We start from the raw sequence: 20,924 nt of genomic DNA on the forward strand, positions 1-20,924 counted from the left end.
ACACTATATAGGGGTGTTGGGAAGGAGGGGACACACTATATAGGGGTGTTGGGAAGGGGGGGACACACTATATAGGGGTGTTGGGAAGGAGGGGACACAGTTGAGAAGGGAGGGGTGACACTTACAGTCCAGGTGCTTCTTCTTGGGTCCCATCAGCTCATGGGTGGTCGCCTTACACACAGCCTTGGCCAGGGCCGATCCGGTGACACTGTGCTGGGCCGCCGTGATCCGGTCTGTAATGGACTGTCCGGACATCTTCCCCCGCCGGGCCTACACTCTCTCGGCTGTCACTGTGTGCCGGCTTCCTTCCCTCACCCTGTGCCGGGTCTCCGTGTTCCCGGGAGGAGCTGTGCTTTGTGTTGTGACCCGGCCAGGGAGAAGCGTCACCTCGTCCTATGTCCGGCTCCTCTCCTCTCTCTACCTCCCCTTCTTCCTCCTTTCCAGCTCCTCTCCCCTCTTCTCTCTTTACCTCACACTTCACTTCGAAGACAAAATGGCGGCGCCGAGTCATGTGACCGCTGTCCGCACAGCGCCGGCTGTTGTTAAGGTGACAGTGCCGCTCGGTGCCAGGACCGGGATGTAGGGTTGCCACCTCATCCCTTTAAACTAGGACATATATAAATTACACATTAATGTAATGCCCATAAGGCACTAAGTGAGTTTAATTACCATATTAATCAGCCACAGAACCTGTAATGTGTGTTCTGGTTTAACGGACTGAGGTGGCAACCCTACCGGGAAGGGGAGAGGCGCAGGATGGATGGATGGATGAAGGGGGGGGGGGAGGGGGGTTACGTCTCCCGTATTACACAAGACTCATCATTGGAAGTGTCCAGGAATGTGGAGAACATTTCTATACCAGCTCCCTCATAGTCCTGAAAGTGGAGGACTGCCCTTTATCTGGAACCAAGTCCTCAGTTCCTCTCATTCAAAGGGACAGTCCCTCCTGTAGAAGCCCCTCCATGGTACTTCCTAGCTGTCCCTGTTTTCAGTATGCTAATTACATGTCTCCACCCCTGAGGAGCTGCAGGCAGGGCTGTCTTACCGAATGGGCACGCTGGGCAGTTGCCCAGGGGCCCCACTTCCCCAGAGGGCCCCACCTGCCCAACAACCCAGCCCCAGCCTAGCGTAAGTTCTGACTCCCGTGTACATCTCGCCGCCGAACTTAGCAGGTGGCAAGTGCCTGTAGGCTCTGCGCTGCAGTCAGGCCTCTTGGGCCATGGAGGGGGAGCCCACAACTGCAGGAATGCCCGTCTGGAAACAGGCACACACAGGACAGTTGAGTCTGACTCCCGTCCATGTGTGTTCACAGGACCCAGCCGCCGAACTTGAAAGCTGTCATTAGCCTGGCACTGCTGTACAAATAAATATTGCCTTATCGATAATTTTCATTTTTATTCCCGTGGGTGATTGTGTCGGCAGGGCCCCAGTGCACTGCATTGCCCGGGGGCCTATAATGCTCTTAAGATGGCACTGGCTGCAGGGTTCAATGGGTTCCTCTGCTTGTCTTGTAGTGATCACCCGGCCTGTCCTTGGACCCTTCCCTGGACCCCAGAACACCAACATTCCTCTTATTAGAATGAAATTGACATTTTCTACTTTTTCTTATAAAAAATATCCAATAAACTACATTTTTGTCATACATTTAGGCCAAAATGTATTTAGCTAAATGTCTTTTTTTAATCCAAAGTTTATTTATTAACTCCTTTCCGACCGCCCACCGCAGATGTACCGCAGCAGGCAGCCGCTCCCAGGCAAATCGCCGTACATGTACAGCGCTCGCTCTCTGGAGTCTAGGGGGCAAACGCGCACCGCCAGCGGCGCGCTCCCGCCCCTGTTTGTCAGCAAGGAAGCCAATGCGCGTGTCAGGCGGGTCTGATTGCCGCCTGACACCCATGATCATTCCCTGCTGAGAGAGAAGGATGGTCGGCTGTTGTAAACACAGCCGTCCATCCCTCTCCCTGGGATAATCACAGAGCTCATGTGATCCTGCTATATAGGATCGCATGTCTCTATGGTCATCTCAGAAGCCACGCCCCCCACAGCCAGAATCACTCCCTAGGCTCACATTTAACCCCTTGATCACCCACGGGTTAACCCCTTCCCTGCCAATTGCATTATATAGTAACAGTGCATATTTTTTAGGCAAAGAAAACAAAGAAAGGGCGCACCGACCTAGCGCATTATCCTCAATAGCAGGCTTTATTCGTGTAACATATAAAAATGGCTACTAACAGACATAGATGAAAATATATCATATCGAGCTAGATTGCTCAAATGTCCGGGTTAGTCCATATAATCGTCCATAACCGATGAGATGACGGCTGACGCGTTTCGAGGTCTAGCCTCTTCCTCAGAGCCACTCTGAGGAACATTATGCCTTCCACTTTTACCGACGATGGGGTACTATTCCTCCCACTGTTACTGACAATAAGGCTTTTATTCTTCTCACTGATATCGACAATTGTGTATTATTCCTCTCCCTTATAACGATGATGGGGTACTATTTCTCCCACTGGCGCTGACGATGGGGTACTATTCCTCCCACTGATACCGACGATAGGGTACTATTCCTCCCAGTGACTGATACCGGTGAGGGGGTAGTATTCGGCCCACTGATGCTGACAATGGGCACTATTCCTCCCACTGATACGAACCATGGGGTACTATTCCTCCCACTGGCGCTGACGATGGGGTACTATAGGTTTATTAACTGTATTGTTGTTGACATTTGAGCTGACATATACACTATATATATTTTTTGTAATAAACTTTGATATCCAATTTTTACAAACCCTTTCCACTATACCTTTATTTCTTTCCCTTCAAAATCTCAATTAGAGGGAACTGTTCTGCTTCTTTTTGACGATGGGGTACTATTCCCCCCACTGATACCGACGATGGGGCACTATTCCGCCCACTGATTACCGAAGATGGGACACTATCCCTCCCACTGATACCGACGATGTGGCACTCTTCCTCCCACTGATTTCCGACGATGGGGCTCTGTTCCTCCCATTAATACCGATAATGGGGTACTATTCCTCCCACTGATGCCGACAATGGGGCACTATTCGTCCCACCGATACTGATGATAAGACAATATTCCTATCACTGATACAGATGATTGGGTACTATTCCACCCACTAATGCTGACGATGGGGTAATATTCGTCCCACTGATGCCGACGATGGGGCACTATTCCTCCCACTGATACCAAACAAAGATGGGGCACTAATCCTCCTACTGATACTGACGATAAGGCATTATTCCTATCACTGATACAGATGATGGGGTACTATTCCTCCCACTGATGCGGACGATGGGGAACTATTCCTTCCACTGATGCTGATGATAAGTCATTATTCCTTCCACTTATACCGACGATGGGGTACTGTTTTTCCCACTGTTACTGAAGAAAAGGCATTATTCCTCCCACTTAAATTAACAATTGGGTACTATTCCTGTCATTGATACCGATGATGGGGCACTATTCCTCCCACTGATGCTGACGATGGGGTACTATTCCTCCCACTGATGCTGACGATAGGATACTATTTCTCCCACTGGCACCAACAATGGGGTACTATTTATCCCACTGATGCTGGTGATGGGGTACTATTCCTCCCACTGATGCCGATTATGGGCACTATTCTTCCCACTGATGCCGACAATGGGGTACTTTTCCTCCCACTGATACCAACGATGGGGTACTATTCCTCCCACTGGCACCGACGATGGGGTACTATTTCTCCCACTGATGGCAACTATGGGGTACTATTTCTCCCACTGATGCCGACGATAAGGCAATTTTCCTTCCACTGATACCAACGATGTGGCACTATTCCTCCCACTGATATTGATGATGGGGCACTATTCCTCCCACTGATTTCTGATGATGGGGCTCTGTTCCTCACATTGATACCGACTGTGGGGTACTATTCCTGCCACCTAATGCCGATGATGGGGCACTATTCCTCCCACTGAAACTGCAGTAGGGATCTATTCCTCCCACTGATACTGACGATAAGGCATTATTCCTATCACTGATACAGATGATGGGGTACTATTCCTCCCACTGATGCGGACGATGGGGAACTATTCCTTCCACTGATGCTGATGATAAGTCATTATTCCTTCCACTTATACCGACAATGGGGTACTGTTTTTCCCACTGTTTCTGAAGAAAAGGCATTATTCCTCCCACTTAAATTAACAATTGGGTACTATTCCTGTCATTGATACCGACGATGGGGCACCATTCCTCCCACTGATGCCAACGATGGGGTACCATTCCTCCCACTGATGCCGACGATAGGATATTATTTCTCCCACTGGCACCAACAATGGGGTACTATTTATCCCACTGATGCTGGAGATGGGGTAATATTCCTCCCACTGATGCCGATGATGGGCACTATTCTTCCCACTGATGCCGACAATGGGGTACTATTCCTCCCACTGATACCAACGATGGGGTACTATTCCTCCCACTGGCGCCGACGATGGGGTACTATTTCTCCCACTGATAACAACGATGGGGTACTATTTATCCCACTGATGCCGACGATAAGGCATTATTCCTTCCACTGATACCAACGATGGGGCACTATTCCTCCCACTGATACTGACGATGGGGCACTATTCCTCCCTCTGATTTCTGATGATGGGGCTCTGTTCCTCACATTGATACCGACTATGGGGTACTATTCCTGCCACCTAATGCCGACGATGGGGCACTATTCCTCCCACTGATACTGACGATAAGGCATTATTCCTATCACTGATACAGATGATGGGGTATTATTCCTCCCACTGATGCGGACGATGGGGAACTATTCCTTCCACTGATGCTGATGATAACGCATTATTCCTTCCACTTATACCGACGATGGGGTACTGTTTTTCCCACTGATATTGACGTTGGGGCACTATTCCTCCCACTGATTTTTGATGATGGGGCTCTGTTCCTCACATTGATACCGACTATGGGGTACTATTCCTGCCACCTAATGCTGATGATGGGGCACTATTCCTCCCACTGAAACTGCAGTGGGGATCTATTCCTCCCACTGATACTGACGATAAGGCATTATTCCTATCACTGATACAGATGATGGGGTACTATTCCTCCCACTGATGCGGACGATGGGGAACTATTCCTTCCACTGATGCTGATGATAAGTCATTATTCCTTCCACTTATACCGACAATGGGGTACTGTTTTTCCCACTGTTTCTGAAGAAAAGGTATTATTCCTCCCACTTAAATTAACAATTGGGTACTATTCCTGTCATTGATACCGGCGATGGGGCACTATTCCTTCCACTGATGCCGACGATGGGGTACTATTCCTCCCACTGATGCCGATGATAGGATACTATTTCTCCCACTGGCACCAACAATGGGGTACTATTTATCCCACTGATGCTGGTGATGGGGTACTATTCCTCCCACCGATGCCGATGATGGGCACTATTCTTCCCACTGATGCCGACAATGGGGTACTATTCCTCCCACTGATACCAACAATGGGGTACTATTCCTCCCACTGGCGCCGACGACAGGGTACTATTTCTCCCACTGATGACAACGATGGGGTACTATTTCTCCCACTGATGCCGACGATAAGGCATTATTCCTTCCACTGATACCAACGATGTGGCACTATTCCTCCCACTGATACTGACGATGGGGCACTATTCCTCCCACTGATTTCTGATGATGGGGCTCTGTTCCTCACATTGATACCGACTATGGGGTACTATTCCTGCCACCTAATGCGGACGATGGGGCACTATTCCTCCCACTGAAACTGCAGTGGGGATCTATTTCTCCCACTGATACTGATGATTAGGCATTATTCCTATCACTCATACAGATAATGGGGTACTATTTCTCCCACTGATGCCGACGATGGGGCACTATTCCTCCCACTGATACCGACGATGGGGAACTGATCCTTCCACTGATACCAACGATGGGGCACTATTCCTCCCACTGATTTTGATCATGGGGCACTATTCCTCCTACTGATTCTGACGATAAGGCATTATTCCTATCACTTATTCAGATGATGGGGTACTATTCCTCCCACTGATGCGGATGATGGGGCACTATTCCTTCCACTGATACCAAGGATTGGCCACTATTCCTCCCACTGATATCGATGATGTGGCACTATTCCTCCCACTGATGCGGACGATGGGCACTATTCCTTTCACTGATGCCAATAATTAAGCACTATTCCTCCCACTGATATCGATGAAGTGGCACTATTCCTCCCACTGATACCGACGATGGTGCACTATTTCTCCCACTGATTTCCGAAGATGGGGTACTATTCCTCCCACTTATTTCCGACCATGGGGAACTATTCCTCCCACTAATACCGACGATGGGGTACTATTCTTTCCACTAATGCTGATGATGGGGAACTATTCCTCTAACTGATACTGCAATGAGGCACTATTTCTCCCACTGATACAGATGATGGGGCACTATTCCTCCTACTGATACAGATGATGGGGCACTATCCCTCCCAGTGATACTGACAATAAGGCATTTTTCCTATCACTGATACAGATGATGGGATACTTTTCTTCCCACTGATATCGACGATGGGCAATATTCCTTCCACTGATGCAGACCATGGAGTACTATATTCCACTGCAAGAATATTATAAGAATGTTCTTTTATCTAATTATTAGTGTGGTGTTAGAAGGTGCAACATATCTTTAATATGAGTTAATGTTGAGATCTAGTTATACCTTAGCCCTCTGCACTCTGCTGGGGGTAGTCTAAGAATGGCAGTAGAGCAGGATTACCCAGCAGGGTGTGTAAAACAGAAGAGTGCATATCAGAATTCTTCATCTGGAAGAGGATTCACGCATACCCCTTGCTGTGGGGTATGGGAATAAGAGCGCATGGTCTCAGACCTCTTGGTGATGTAAACATTAAAGTGTCTAATTCCCACTTGCCAACACTCACGAATTTGCTGGGACAGTCCCGAAAATGAGCTCAATGTCCTGCCTCAACTTTGTCCCGGCTGTTTTCCCAGAAATACAGGCTAAGTGTTTTATTTGCTAGCCGATCCCTGCCAAGCTCACAGCTTCTCAGCCTTAAGGCCCGTACACACGATAAGAAAATCTGTAGGGAAAATTCGTCCAACGACCGATCTGTCGATTTTCGGATTGTTAGTATGGTGCTTTCGACAGCCGACTCCGACTTTTCGGCCAACAAAATCCTGATGTGCAGGCTATATAATTTTTGTCGTCCTTCAAAACAACGTCCGATTTTCATCTCATTAGTACAGATTTAGACGGAAAAAAATCTTAAGAGCAAGACTAGGCATGCTCAGAGACGAAAGAACACATACAAAACAATCCAGCACATGACATCACTTTTGAAGTAGAATTCTGTCGTACGGGAAAATTCGTATGAAAATAACCTCTTCACTTTCCACATCAGACTAGCATGCCACAAAAAACGGACGACAGATAGTTCGATAATCTGATCGTGTGTATGGGGCTTTAGTAGCCGCTGTACAGAAGGGGGAGTGGGCGGGACGTTTTCTCCTAAGCAAGCTTTAGCTTCTGACTAGATACATTGCTTGTTCACATGTGGGCTGCTGAAATACTCTAGGTCTGCCTCAGCATGTTCTCCTGCCAGAATTGGAGAATGAGGAAGAAGATGGTGTGAAGGTAATGTAACTGCACAAACAATGGGGATGAGGTTCTTGGGCACAGAGTTGTAATGAGAGAAGGGGGGCACATTTTCAGGCAGCGTTTTGCTGGAGGGGGCGATGGAGGCAGTGCTGTGTCCAATTATTCCTAGAAGATGATCCCTGGTGACTGGACATTCACCCTTTTATTGCTGGCAGATGAGTTGGAAATGTGTGATCAACCCTTTGTTTGCTACAAGATCTGTGTGTTGGAAGTCATGATTATTAACAATTTCATTGCTAGCAGATCCCTCTTGGAAATGCCCATTTACGCCTTTAATAGCTAGAATAAAGGGATAATCATGCATTTCTACCAGGGCTCAGCCATCAGAGAAAGGGTTAATCATGTGCTTCCATCAGAGATCTGACAGCATTTATGTTCAGCCACCAGGCCAGCAAGGATCTGCTAGCAATAAAAAGGTTAATCATCTCTCTAGCCACCAGGGATCTTACTAACCTAAGATCCCTGGTGGCTAGAGCCATGATTAACCTTTTTATTGCCACCAGATCCCTGGTGGTTGTACATGATTAACTATTTTATTGCTGTCAGATCCCTGGTGGAAGCACATGATCAACCTTCTTGTAGAACCACCCATATTCAATGAATGCCCCACCCCTCATTAAAGTACATGCTCCACCTACAGCAGCTTTCTGGACACACAGAAAAAAAAGTGTCCCTTAAAACTTTTTTGAAATGTTGGCAACTATGCTAATTGCTTTGCCTTCAACATCAAAAGGCCAGCTGTTGATGGAATGCTGATCTGGGCCAAGACATTTGCCTGCAATGCTGTACAGCACCATCTGCTGGAGGATATTCAGGACAGCGTGATACTTTCTGGTGATTATCAAGGACAGCCCTCATAGTTTACAGAGTATTACTCATTGGACAGAGGGCTATATGGGATGGGCAGAGGGTGTCTGTGTGGGTGTGTTTGCGAGGGCCAGTAATGAACGCCCTCTCTTTTTTCCTAAAGCCCAGCCAAGGTACAGGACTTTGAGGATGGACTTACATAATGTATCATCTCTGCTCTTTTTTATTTCTTTATATATTCTGTAATATTCTTTTTGATTTTAATGTTAGGAGTTTTCTTTCTTTGTAAATAAATAAGAGCTTTGCTTCGGTGAGCAATGTTGTAAGATTCTGGTACCTCTGGTACCCTTATTTTCTATTTTCTTTTCAAATATGTGTCCCACCTTTCTAATTAGGTGGTACGCATACACCTTTAAGACGGATGACGTCATCGCCGAGCGCCGCAGAGCGGCTATTTCAACCGCCGACGTTCTCTCTCACATTGTTCGTTCAACCTGCCTGTGTGTCCACATGCTTACAAGCTTGTCTTGCTGCCGGAACCTCCAGCTACTTTCTTTTACTTGGAACAGACCGGAACCTCGCTACCGATCCCTGTATCTCGCTACTGGATCACTCCCTTACTACTGGACCCTTCTACTACTAACTTACTAGTGATAAGTACCCCACAGGGGAATCCTCCATAACCTTACTTACACTATCTACCTCTGCACATAAGGACTGTTACTATCTATGCATACTAATTCTATCATCTGCACTGTTACATAGATTGCTAGCTCTTGAGTCTACTACCATCTATCCTTGCACTGGGTTAGTCTATCCTGTATTCGTCATCTGCTGTCCTTACTACCTGTTACCATACTCGATTACTAACCTATCTGCATTCTACCTAATACCATCTAATACTCTCCTGAACATTTCTATCAAGTGCTTACCATCTCTGTCACTGTTCACACCTGTCCCTTCAGCACATCATCTTCATACTATCATATACATCCTATCACTCCAGGAACATCTTATTGAGTGTGTATATCTGTATGCTGAAGCTGACAGGCCCACAGTGATGAGTCTGGAGAGTTGGATCTGGTTATTCAACACATCTCTACATGACTACTGAGTGGAGATTCTGCAGCTGCAAATCCAGCCTACTACAAAAACGCAGGAGCGTTACAGATTGAACGAACCTAAAAAATGGATTCAGCAGAATTACCCTCTCAAGTGACAATTAACACAACAAGTAAATGCATTAATGCTTGCTCTTACTGAAGTAAAAGAAGAAAATCAGACTCTGATACAGCAGGTAACCCGTCTTTCACGGCTCACTGCTGCTCAACCCCCTGAACCTAAAATAAACCCTCCTCTAGTGTTTACAGGTGATCGGAAAAAATTTTGTGAATTCAAAAACGCATGTCAATTGCTTTTCTTGTTAAAACCTCGTACATACCCTACTGATCAAATTAAAGTCTGTACCGTTATCTCATACTTAACGGGTGATCCACGGGCCTGGGCAGACTCTCTCTTTGAGAAAAATGATCAGCTTCTCAACTCCTATTCTTTATTCCTAGCGGAACTCGCTAGTTTATATGATGACCCCAACAGGCAGAGTACTGCTGATATTCAATTGAGGGCTTTAAAACAAGGAAGGAGACCTGTAGAAGACTTTGTAGCTGAGTTCAAAAGATGGACCCTTGATTCAGGGTGGAATGACACATCTCTGCGAACTCAATTCATACTCGGGTTGTCAGAAGCTGTTAAAGACGAGCTCGCCCGAGCTGATTTACCTGGCACCTTGGATGCCTTAATACAACTCAGTATCAACATCGACAGGCGACTGCGTGAAAGAAGGGCTGAAAAAATGGGAATGCCATTGTCTAGTCCTTCTCGGATTTCGGCCGTTGACCCTACTCCCATGGAGGTAGGAACCATACGCCCACCTTTATCAACTACTGAACGAGCCAGAAGAATATCCAGAAACCTCTGCATGTACTGTGCATCCCCGGATCATTTGATAAGCGTCTGTCCCCTTGTCCGCAAAAAAGAGGGTGAGTGTTCACATGTCTTGCTAGGAGGATTAACGACTTCCTTTTCTAACCCCTATCTTTTTGTTCATTTGACATTGTAGTGGGACCAGACTAGGATTACCACCAAGGCTATGATCGACACCGGATCTTCTGGAAACTATATTGATACATGTTTTGTTACCTTAAATAAAATACCTATTATTTCAAAACCTAAACCTGTTTCTGTTAGTTTCATTAACGGTATTCCACTATCTTCTGGTCCAATCACCAACCAGACACAAGCACTCCTTGTCACTACTAACGAGTCTCATATGGAGACCACCACTTTTGATATACTATCTTCACCCCATTTTTCTATTATTTTGGGACTCCCCTGGTTACACACACATCAACCAATTATAGATTGGAAAAGACTGACTTTGTCTTTCCCTTCTCACTATTGCGAGATTACGTGTAACCTCCCATCTTTTGGAAAGATCCTGTCTGTGGTGTCAGATGAGATTGCACCACTATGCTATCAGGACCTGTCCGAAGTATTCCTTGAAAAAAATGCTCAAGTGTTGCCTCCCCATAGGGATTATGATTGCACTATCGATCTACTCCCTAACAGCAAATTGCCTTTCGGTCATGTTTATCCTCTTTCACAGGATGAACTTTCTCATCTCAAGGAATACTTGGATGAGAATTTGACAAAAGGTTTCATCAGACCCTCTACTTCTTCCACAGCTGCAGGACTTTTCTTTGTCCGCAATAAGGATTAAAGTCTTAGGCCTATTATCGATTATAGGCAATTAAATACGATTACAATAAAGGATTGCTATCCTTTACCGCTCATCCCTGAACTCATTGAACAAGTGCGTGGGGCTACTTACTTCTCTAAATTAGACCTGAAAGGGGCATACAACCTAATCCGAATCCGTGACGGAGATGAGTGGAAAACAGCATTCAGAACCAGATACGGATTATTCGAATATCTTGTGATGCCATTCGGGTTGTGTAATGCTCCCGCAGCTTTCCAAAGGTTCATAAACGACATCTTTAGAGACTTACTTGATGTCTGTGTTGTAGTATATCTGGACGATATACTTATCTATTCTCGATCTCTCTCTGAACATATAAAACATGTAAGACTTGTGTTATCCAGATTACTTGCACACAATCTATACGTGAAATTAAAAATATGCCTATTTCATAAAGAAGAAATATTATTTCTAGGATACATCATATCCAAAACCGGAATTAAGATGGATATGAGCAAGATATCCTGTATTCTGGACTGGCCTATACCAACAACTCGTAAGGCATTACAGCGATTCCTTGGATTTTCAAACTTCTATAGGAAGTTCATCAAGAACTTTTCTGCCATTGTGACAGAAGGCTTCCTCTACTACAACGACAAACTTTACATACCCCCTACTATGCGCACCAAGATCTTGGAGTTATCACATGATGTGCCCATGGCAGGACATATGGGTATGACGAAAACCCTTAATTTGCTTACTAGGCAGTTTTGGTGGCCTGATATGAAGACGTCTGTACAAAAATTTGTATCTTCATGTGACATCTGTGCAAGGTCCAAAATTGACACTACAAAACCATCTGGTCTACTCTGCAGTCTACCAATACCCCAGGTTCCATGGGAGGTTGTATCCTTAGACTTTATAGTAGAACTACCACCTTCTAAAAGATTTAATACCATTCTAGTGTCAGTGGACCACCTGACAAAGATGGCACATTTCATCGCTATCCGTAGACTACCTTCATCCAAACAAACAGCGGAACTACTGATGAAACATGTGTTCAAGTTACACGGAATACTAAAGACTCTTTTATCCGACCGTGGTTCACAGTTCATCTCCAAATTTTGGCAAGCTCTTTGTCAAATATTACGGATTGAGCGAAAGCTCACTTCTCCCTACCACCCTCAGACCAACGGACAGACTGAAAGAGTCAACCAGTGTATAGAACAATATCTGCGTTGCTACACATCATACCTACAGGATGATTGGGTGGACCTTCTCCCTCTGGCGGAATTTGCTTATAACAATGCAACCCACAGTACTACTAAGCAAAGTCCGTTCTACTTGAACTATGGGTTTCATCCCACACTTCTTCCACCACGCATCCTACCATCAAGTAACCCAGTAGCCTCAGACTATCTTACCCAAATAAAGGACTCTCTGGGTTTACTTAATACCACTATGTCACACGCCCACAGCCAACAAAAAAGGTACTACGACCTACGTAGAAGACCTTCTCCTCAGTATGCTATTGGGGACCTCGTTTGGCTATCGACAAGAAATTTAAGATTAAAGATCCCTAGCAAAAAGCTTGGACCTTTATTTCTGGGACCCTTCCCAATTAAGAAACTTATTGGAAAAGCTGCAGTACAGCTCACCTTACCAGCAGATCTCAAGATCCATCCCATCTTCCATGTGTCGCTATTGAAGCCCCATGTTCCTAATCAAGGAATAAGGCCTACCATCTTGCCTCCACCTCCAGTACAAGTTGAAGGTGGAGAAGAATATGAGATTAAGGAGATTTTGGATTCTCGTATCCACAGAGGAAGACTCCAGTATCTCATAAGATGGAAGAACTATGGACCCCAAGACGACACCTGGTTGGATACCACTGATGTTCACGCACCTAGACTTATACGAAGATTTCACTCGAAATACCTGGAGAAACCAGTGCTATAGGCCTTCCGGAGCCGGCCTTAAGGGGGGGGGTACTGTAAGATTCTGGTACCTCTGGTACCCTTATTTTCTATTTTCTTTTCAAATATGCGTCCCACCTTTCTAATTAGGTGGTACGCATACACCTTTAAGACGGATGACGTCATCGCCGAGCGCCGCAGAGCGGCTATTTCAACCGCCGGCGTTCTCTCTCACATTGTTCGTTCAACCTGCCTGTGTGTCCACATGCTTACAAGCTTGTCTTGCTGCCGGAACCTCCAGCTACTTTCTTTTACTTGGAACAGACCGGAACCTCGCTACCGATCCCTGTATCTCGCTACTGGATCACTCCCTTACTACTGGACCCTTCTACTACTAACTTACTAGTGATAAGTACCCCACAGGGGAATCCTCCATAACCTTACTTACGCTATCTACCTCTGCACATAAGGACTGTTACTATCTATGCATACTAATTCTATCATCTGCACTGTTACATAGATTGCTAGCTCTTGAGTCTACTACCATCTATCCTTGCACTGGGTTAGTCTATCCTGTATTCGTCATCTGCTGTCCTTACCACCTGTTACCATACTCGATTACTAACCTATCTGCATTCTACCTAATACCCTCTAAATACTCTCCTGAACATTTCTATCAAGTGCTTACCATCTCTGTCACTGTTCACACCTGTCCCTTCAGCACATCATCTTCATACTATCATATACATCCTATCACTCCAGGAACATCTTATTGAGTGTGTATATCTGTATGCTGAAGCTGTCTCTAGCAAGATGACCTACATTCAAATACAAGGTCCTTACTATTTAACTGCACAGTGGGACTAAAAAAATAATAATAATAATGCAGCCCTGCTGGAGATGGAGCTTTTTGGCCCTTCCCCTGAGCCAGGTTCCAGCAAGGGTATCGGGCATCCTCTACTTAAAGTTAAGGAAATGCCAGCCACCTCCCACCGGACCAGGGTCTCTAAACAGGTAGACAGGCACCAGACAGCTGTGTTCGGCGCCCTTTTTTTTTTTTTTTTTAAAGAAACAAACTAACAAGGCTTCACTAATTAGTAAGGAAAACATAGAAATGTATACTAAAACAAATGTCACAGTAAAAATATAAACTTATCCTACATTAAAAGTGGAAAGTGTCAGTCATTAGTGCAGTGGACTTTGTGACTACAGCAGAGGACGGTGTCAGTGTTTTTTTTTTTTTTTAATTGTTATTGTTTAATTCTTTACAATTTAATATTTTTTTTATTATTTTATTTTGAGTTTTTTTTTTTTTTTTAGGAGCCTTGTTGGGGGGCTTTGGTGAATTATCAGGGGTCTAAACAGACTTCTTATGTATCACTTTTGAGACGGAGAAGGGGACTGGGGACAAAGATACCCGATCCCTTTCTCTGCAGCCTCAGCTGCAGTGGACAATGAATGAATGGGAAGTGCTCTGTGCTGAGCCGCTTCCTGTTCATTCACAAACTGAAACATAGTAAACGCAGTTTACTATGCTTCAGTTATGAAAGAACACAGTAAATGATCAGTGCCGATCACTCACTGTGCTCTTTCAGAAAAGGAAGGGCCTCTTATCCTGCTCTCCATCCTGAAACATCCCCCGCAGCAGCCAGTGAGGGAGAAGGTAAGCTGACAGCGCTGCTGCTCTTGGACCGGAGGAGCCCACATGGGGGCTGGGCAACCAAAAGAAGAGAGAAGAGAGGCAGCAGGGACGGCATTTACTGGTATCAATCCCCTTTCCTCCTGCAGATGCTAAATGCCAGCGGGAGGAAGAGAAGAAGAGGTGGTTTTCAGCGGCTGCAGGATGAAAATACAGGGCATCGGTGCTAGTAAATGCTATCCACTCCTGTTGAGGTTCCGGGGGTTGGCAAGGAAGGATCGCGGTCTACCTACCACCTACCATCGTCTGAGAGTTAGAACACGATCGATGGGTTTGCCGACCCCTGCTCCTAAACAATTTCACAGTGACCATCCAGACAGTGGAACAACTGAACACTGGGACAACTCCAGACTATAAACATGTGAACATGTGACCTTGGGGCTCTTCAGGCACATTCACCCTCGCACAGCAGCCACACGCTCTCAGCGACAGCACATGGTCTTGGAGGGCCCTTTAGAACAAAATCCTAGCGCTGAACAGCAGTAGTCCTCCTCTAGTGGCCACCACATATTTTTTGCATTTGGGAGCTGACATAGGCACACTAGCAACTGTGATAGTTTTCTTTTAAGTCATTAACAAAGTATTGTTGAAAAAGTGCAGCGCAATCACAATATAATTAAAAGAAACACACTACGACATGCGTTAATGTGCAAATCCTACTCCAATGCAATAAGACCCTAATGGTTTAGAGTGTAATTATATGAATTCCTGTGCAAACAAATGACATGCATAAACATGTATCAAAAACATACTAAATATAAATAACACAATGTAAACTGCATATGAAAATGTTAATAAAAAATATAAAACATAATATGTACAAAAGTCCAATCCACAATTTAGTTGATGTGCTCCAAAGCTGCTTAGTGTCCAAATAAAATCTTCAGTGATAATGGTTTAAGATAAATTATTGTGTACAACCAGTGTAATCCACCACCAATTACACTAGCTACTCACCTCAATCATGTATATACAAGCACCTTGCCCTTTAACCAGGCTGCAATAGCTCTCCACACCTCTCTAGATGTGCTTAAGGAGCTTAATCACCACCAAGGATCTCCTCACTCTCCAGGAAATATACTCTCATCTTTGTGCACTGGAATAATTGCCTCTTAAAAACAGTGTTGCCCCCTTCTGGAAAAATGCCAGCATGGATTTCACATACACGTGTGCTTCCTTTCTGCTTAATATGCTGAGGTCCTCAAGCTTCACCCCCTGATATGTTTGGCCACACCCAGCACGGCTTCCTCACTCCTTTAAATGGCTAGGTGTCATAACTGATAACGTGCAGCACCATGGCAAATTGGCAGCAGCAGATCAAACACAGGCTAAGATGGCAGCTTTCTTGGCTGTAAAGGATAGGAGGGTTTAGTTCCACTTTAGCTACCTATACCATGCGGTGGCATCCAATCAGGTTCCTCATTGACCTTGTAGTTCTGCTCTTGCCCCTTCAGCAGCTGTGGCAGCAGCTAATCTGTGTCCTATGTCCTTCTCTCTCTTGGGTTGTAACTCACAGAAGAAGTTGGGCAGAATTTAAAATGGTTATAAACCTTTGAAATGCAAAATAAAAAAAAGCATGTCCTCATATAATGTATACCTGTTTCAATACACAAAACTTAGAGTGGATCCTGGTCGTATTTGCCTTCCATTGCAATCTGAATGTGTCACTTCTGGCAGTTTTCTTTGACACCAGGCAATCCATGGTGTGGCTCCACCCCCAGCACACAGGAGTTGTTTGACAGCCTCACTTAACTGATGATTTGCATGTTTGACAGTGAGGCTTTATAAAGGTGGTTGTGTCTCCTGCCTCATGGAAGCTGAGAATTACAATCTGCTCCATGTAATTTACTGGGCTCTGGAGGAGAGAAAGTTGAAGCTAACAAGGTTCTTATGTGGGAGGAATTGTTTCATGATTGTTTATCACCTGAGACTTGCCATTTAAGAGGGCTTATGTAAAAGTTTAAAGAGCCCAGCCAATGCTACATTCTCCCCCCACCAAACTCATCTTTGGTCCTCCACAGAGCAACAATTTAACATGCAGATTTCAAATGAACATTGCAGGAGAAGCAAATAGCTTAACAGTTTAACAACACTTCTTAGGTGAGTTGGATAGATTTTGTGGAGTAGTAGGCCAAATCTGTCGCTTAATCTCTTTCTTCTTGTTGCCAACATGTGATGGAAGGTTTCTCTGTGTCCTAAGTTCACTGCAAAGAAAACGTTTCTCTTGGACCCTCTGTCTCCATCTTTTGCTCAGGTTCCCAGGGCACCTTTTAAGGCTGGGTAACTTTCTCAGTTGGAGCCTTCTTCTTTTTTACCAAATGCTGATACATTGACTGCAGCATGAGGTGTACACTTTCTGTTGTAAAGTCATTTTCTGGGAGGGTCAGAAGTCCCCCTACAAGTTCTGTATTCTTCCCCACAATCAAGGAGCTCCTGGAGGACCTTGGGGGGTCAGGAACACACAATAGTGTGTCAAGGGTCCATAACTCTCCAACAACTAAGAGATCAAATGACTACTTGATCTGCAGATAACCATGACATGGGTACTTCTCTGTGACAATGCCTTAAATCTCTAAGTCTTGCAGCTTCTGCAGGGCATATACTTCAGGTACTTGTTGTAGAACTGTCAAGTCAGTAGAGTCACTTGAGCACCTGATTCAAGTCGAGCTTTCGTATAGTTGTCTTCATCTGGCTATGTGAGGGAAAAGCCTACCAGTTTGACTGTTTTTTTGGTAGAAGCATTTGAAGTAACACATTTTGCTCACTGGACTTGCACATAACTTCCTCTTTGGCATTCAAAATGATGCTTATAGGTTAATGGATAACTTTCTGTAAAACAGTGAAGCTCAACACCAAAGAAGGCATGTTTACTTGGCTCTTTGGAGTATCACATGTGGGTCTTCTTAAAGGATCAGGTCTTTTGTTCTGTCTTGCTTGAAATAAAGCTGGCTGAAGTGGTCAACACCTAACTGCCGCCACAGACACTGAATTTCTCACAAGACCTTCATGATCTCTTCTACTGTTTATTAAGCTGATCTCTTCTTTGAACATCACTCCCTGAAGTATTCAGGTTCTCCACTGCCAAAGCATTTCCTTTCAGCAGTTTACCCTGCACTTTCCACTTCAAGCTCAAAAGCCTTCGCCTTTGAGGGTGGCGCAATCATGTGCTTTCGATTTTACACAGTTAATTGTATACACTTCCTGTCTCTGGGAGGCTGGATTAACAACCTCAGAGGGAGGAAGGAGATAGAGGTTTTTGGATACCACATATGCACATACAGGAGCCACTGCTGTACTTTATCAAGGCCAGAAGCAAAGACTTTTAGGTAACTGTTCTTGTGGCTGTTTAACTGTAGCTGAGCATAACTTCTTGATCTGAATCCTAATGAGAGATGAGTCTGTGTCTTATTGTTATTATCTCACATGCATAGTACCTGGTAGCTAGGTCTCTGCTACTGTATGTGTGTAGTGGTCAAATTTCAGTATATTAGTAGGTGAAGCTGTTTATTGAAATAGATTTTATATGCAGCTCCTGTTATTTTATCTAACCCTGTCCCCTCTGGTCTGGGATTCTATAGTGAGTTTTAGCACAGGACTCAATAGCCAGCATGGGCTAGAGCCAGGTTAGGAATTTTATGGCCCAATAGATAGAAGTTTGGTTGCATGTCAGATTAGAGGTTACTACGGAATAAGCAGCAAAGTACATAGGCTGACCCTGAGTTCTAGTATCACACCACAGTTTCTGTTGGTGAGAAGCTATGTTCCAGACCAGTTGGACAACGGTTGGAGGATCTCCTGATCATCACTGTACTAATATTACTGTTTATTATATAAACTCGTATTGTTCCCATATAGGTGTGTATCTATATATTTATAGTTAATGTTATATGCTGGCTGCAGTAGTTCCTCTTCCCTCTGCTCACAGAGGCCCTGTACTGGAATGGAATGACTGCCAATGGTATTATCAAACCCACACTTCCACTTAGTGAAGGTTCTGGCTCTCTTATTTACCTACAGGTTTAGCACATAGCCCCCCACCCAGAAAGAGGGCTACACTAGTTTGTTTTTGAAGTTGCGTGTTTTAAAACTGTCATCCGTATTTTTGTTTCACTACTGAAAAAGTGGCTGACCTGGAACAAGCATGCATGTAACAGGTTTTTGACACACATTTGATATGCATTTTCTTGTTCCAGACCAGTTGATTACTAGGTAGTTTAAAAGGACAAGTATGACAGCCTGGAACATGAACCTGCAAAAAACATTTAGCAATGGCAATTTATTTTTTCCTAGAATGTTCCTTTTCATATGGAATTCATATTGTATCTCTAGATTGCGCATAGTGAGTTACTGCATGTGAAGCCCATTTAGGTTAAGTATAACACTGAAAATGAAAAGACAACAATTTTGGATAAAAATAATGTATATGCGTGTTTGATTAACCAAAAACTAAACTGAAAAACATAATGGTGCAACTGGCCCAATAATACATTGGAATGTTGTTAATGACCTACCATTTAAATAACATGAGAGTAAAAACTCTGACCCCAACAGTCTTTACTTTTTCGTAACAGCCAGTCTCGATCACCGCTTACGTGAGGTTTGCACACACATCTTCTATGGATCACAGGAGTGCAATCCATTTTGGAGATGGCAGACAGTCAGCAGCTCTCTGCTTGGGGAGCTGTCGGAACTGAGCAATCGTTGGTATTTGATCGCTCGTTCCCAGTGCAGAGGCGCCGGGGACAGATGCAGCATCAAACTGATGCTGCGACCACCTAGGTAAGTATAATTCTCAAAAAACAAAAAACGAAGCCATACATCTCTTTTAATCAGCTTGCTTTTATTTCATGTGCCTAAAGCAGGTTTTTCACAAAATGCATTAAAAAAAGTTTTTTTGAAGTCCAGACCCTTGCTGCACTACAGAGCTGTTATTGGCATTTTAATGTCATTCAAATGCTTTTGAAAGCATCTCATGAGAGGGCTTACATTGTTACCATCATTTGTCAGTGAGCACAGACATTTCAGCAAATAGAATGGAGACATTATCAAGTTTGTTGACTATGGATCTACACTGTATCTGAACACTGCAAAACAAAAAAAAATATTGAGATAATTTTTAGTTTTTAAAGTAAACTCCCCTATCCATTCATCCATGTCTCCATGCTTTATTTTGCTGAGAAAACATTGAAAAACACTCCCTAGCATTTCTGGTTTTGGCCATCTTGAGTAAGACAGATGCAGCATTTACTTCCTGGAATCCATCGGCCCTTAGCTCAAGCATGCAGACAGGAGGATGTCCTAAGCTAAGAACGCCTCCACCCCCCTCCTGAAGACTCCTGGTATTTCTGACATCATTTTCCTAGGCATAGAAAGCAGAAAGTAACTGAAGAAATGGATTAAAAAGATTTAAAACAGGTAAATATAATAAACCTTCCTATTCCTAAATCAATTTACTAATGCTAGCAGCATAAGGATTTAAAATAGTCAATGTTGAGTGAGAGAGTGAAGTTCCGCTTTAACTTTCTGTTCAGGATGCAGTATTTAAATTGGAGATTCTAAACACTTTAATCACCACCTTGATGTGTGTGTCTCAATTAAGCAGGGTGGTTTTGCAACAACTTTGTTTTCAAAACCAACAGAAGAGAACATGCTGCTACCCTGCAAGAGTGCCCACCCCAAACATCCGATATACTGAATTCCAAATGTGTTTTTGATCTGCTCTGATGCAGGAAAAGAGAAATTAACAGAATGTCAAGGGGAAAAAAGCAGCGCCTACTAAATGTAGTATGGTACTGAGGGCCTAATTCATAGTACGGCGAATTGGCGTTTCGGCGGGATTTTGCGAACCGGCGATTATTTAAGTCTGGAATTGGCATTCAAAGAACGGCGGGCGGAAAATAGCGCCTAGTGTGAGATTCATTAAGATGCAATATGGTCAGAGCGCGACTTAAAACCACGCCAGCTAAAAGCTCGACTAAAGTTTAGCCAAATTTTCCCCTGTACCCCCAAAAATCCC

General features: G+C 44.4%; 1 protein-coding gene across 1 annotated transcript in view; it reads right to left on the reverse strand.

The window, feature by feature from the left end:
• Nucleotides 1-557, reverse strand: part of LOC309559574 (phosphatidylinositol-binding clathrin assembly protein-like) — a 210,247-nt gene extending 209,690 nt beyond the window's left edge. Inside the window, exon 1 of the mRNA XM_082262884.1 lies at nucleotides 126-557. Coding sequence (XP_082119010.1) covers nucleotides 126-255 — 130 coding nt within the window. The 5' untranslated portion in view covers nucleotides 256-557. The remainder of the gene's footprint in view (nucleotides 1-125) is intronic.
• Nucleotides 558-20,924: the final 20,367 nt, after the last annotated feature.

This window comes from Pelophylax lessonae (genome assembly GCF_965119305.1).
Source record: "Pelophylax lessonae genome assembly, chromosome: 7".
Lineage (NCBI taxonomy): Eukaryota > Metazoa > Chordata > Amphibia > Anura > Ranidae > Pelophylax > Pelophylax lessonae.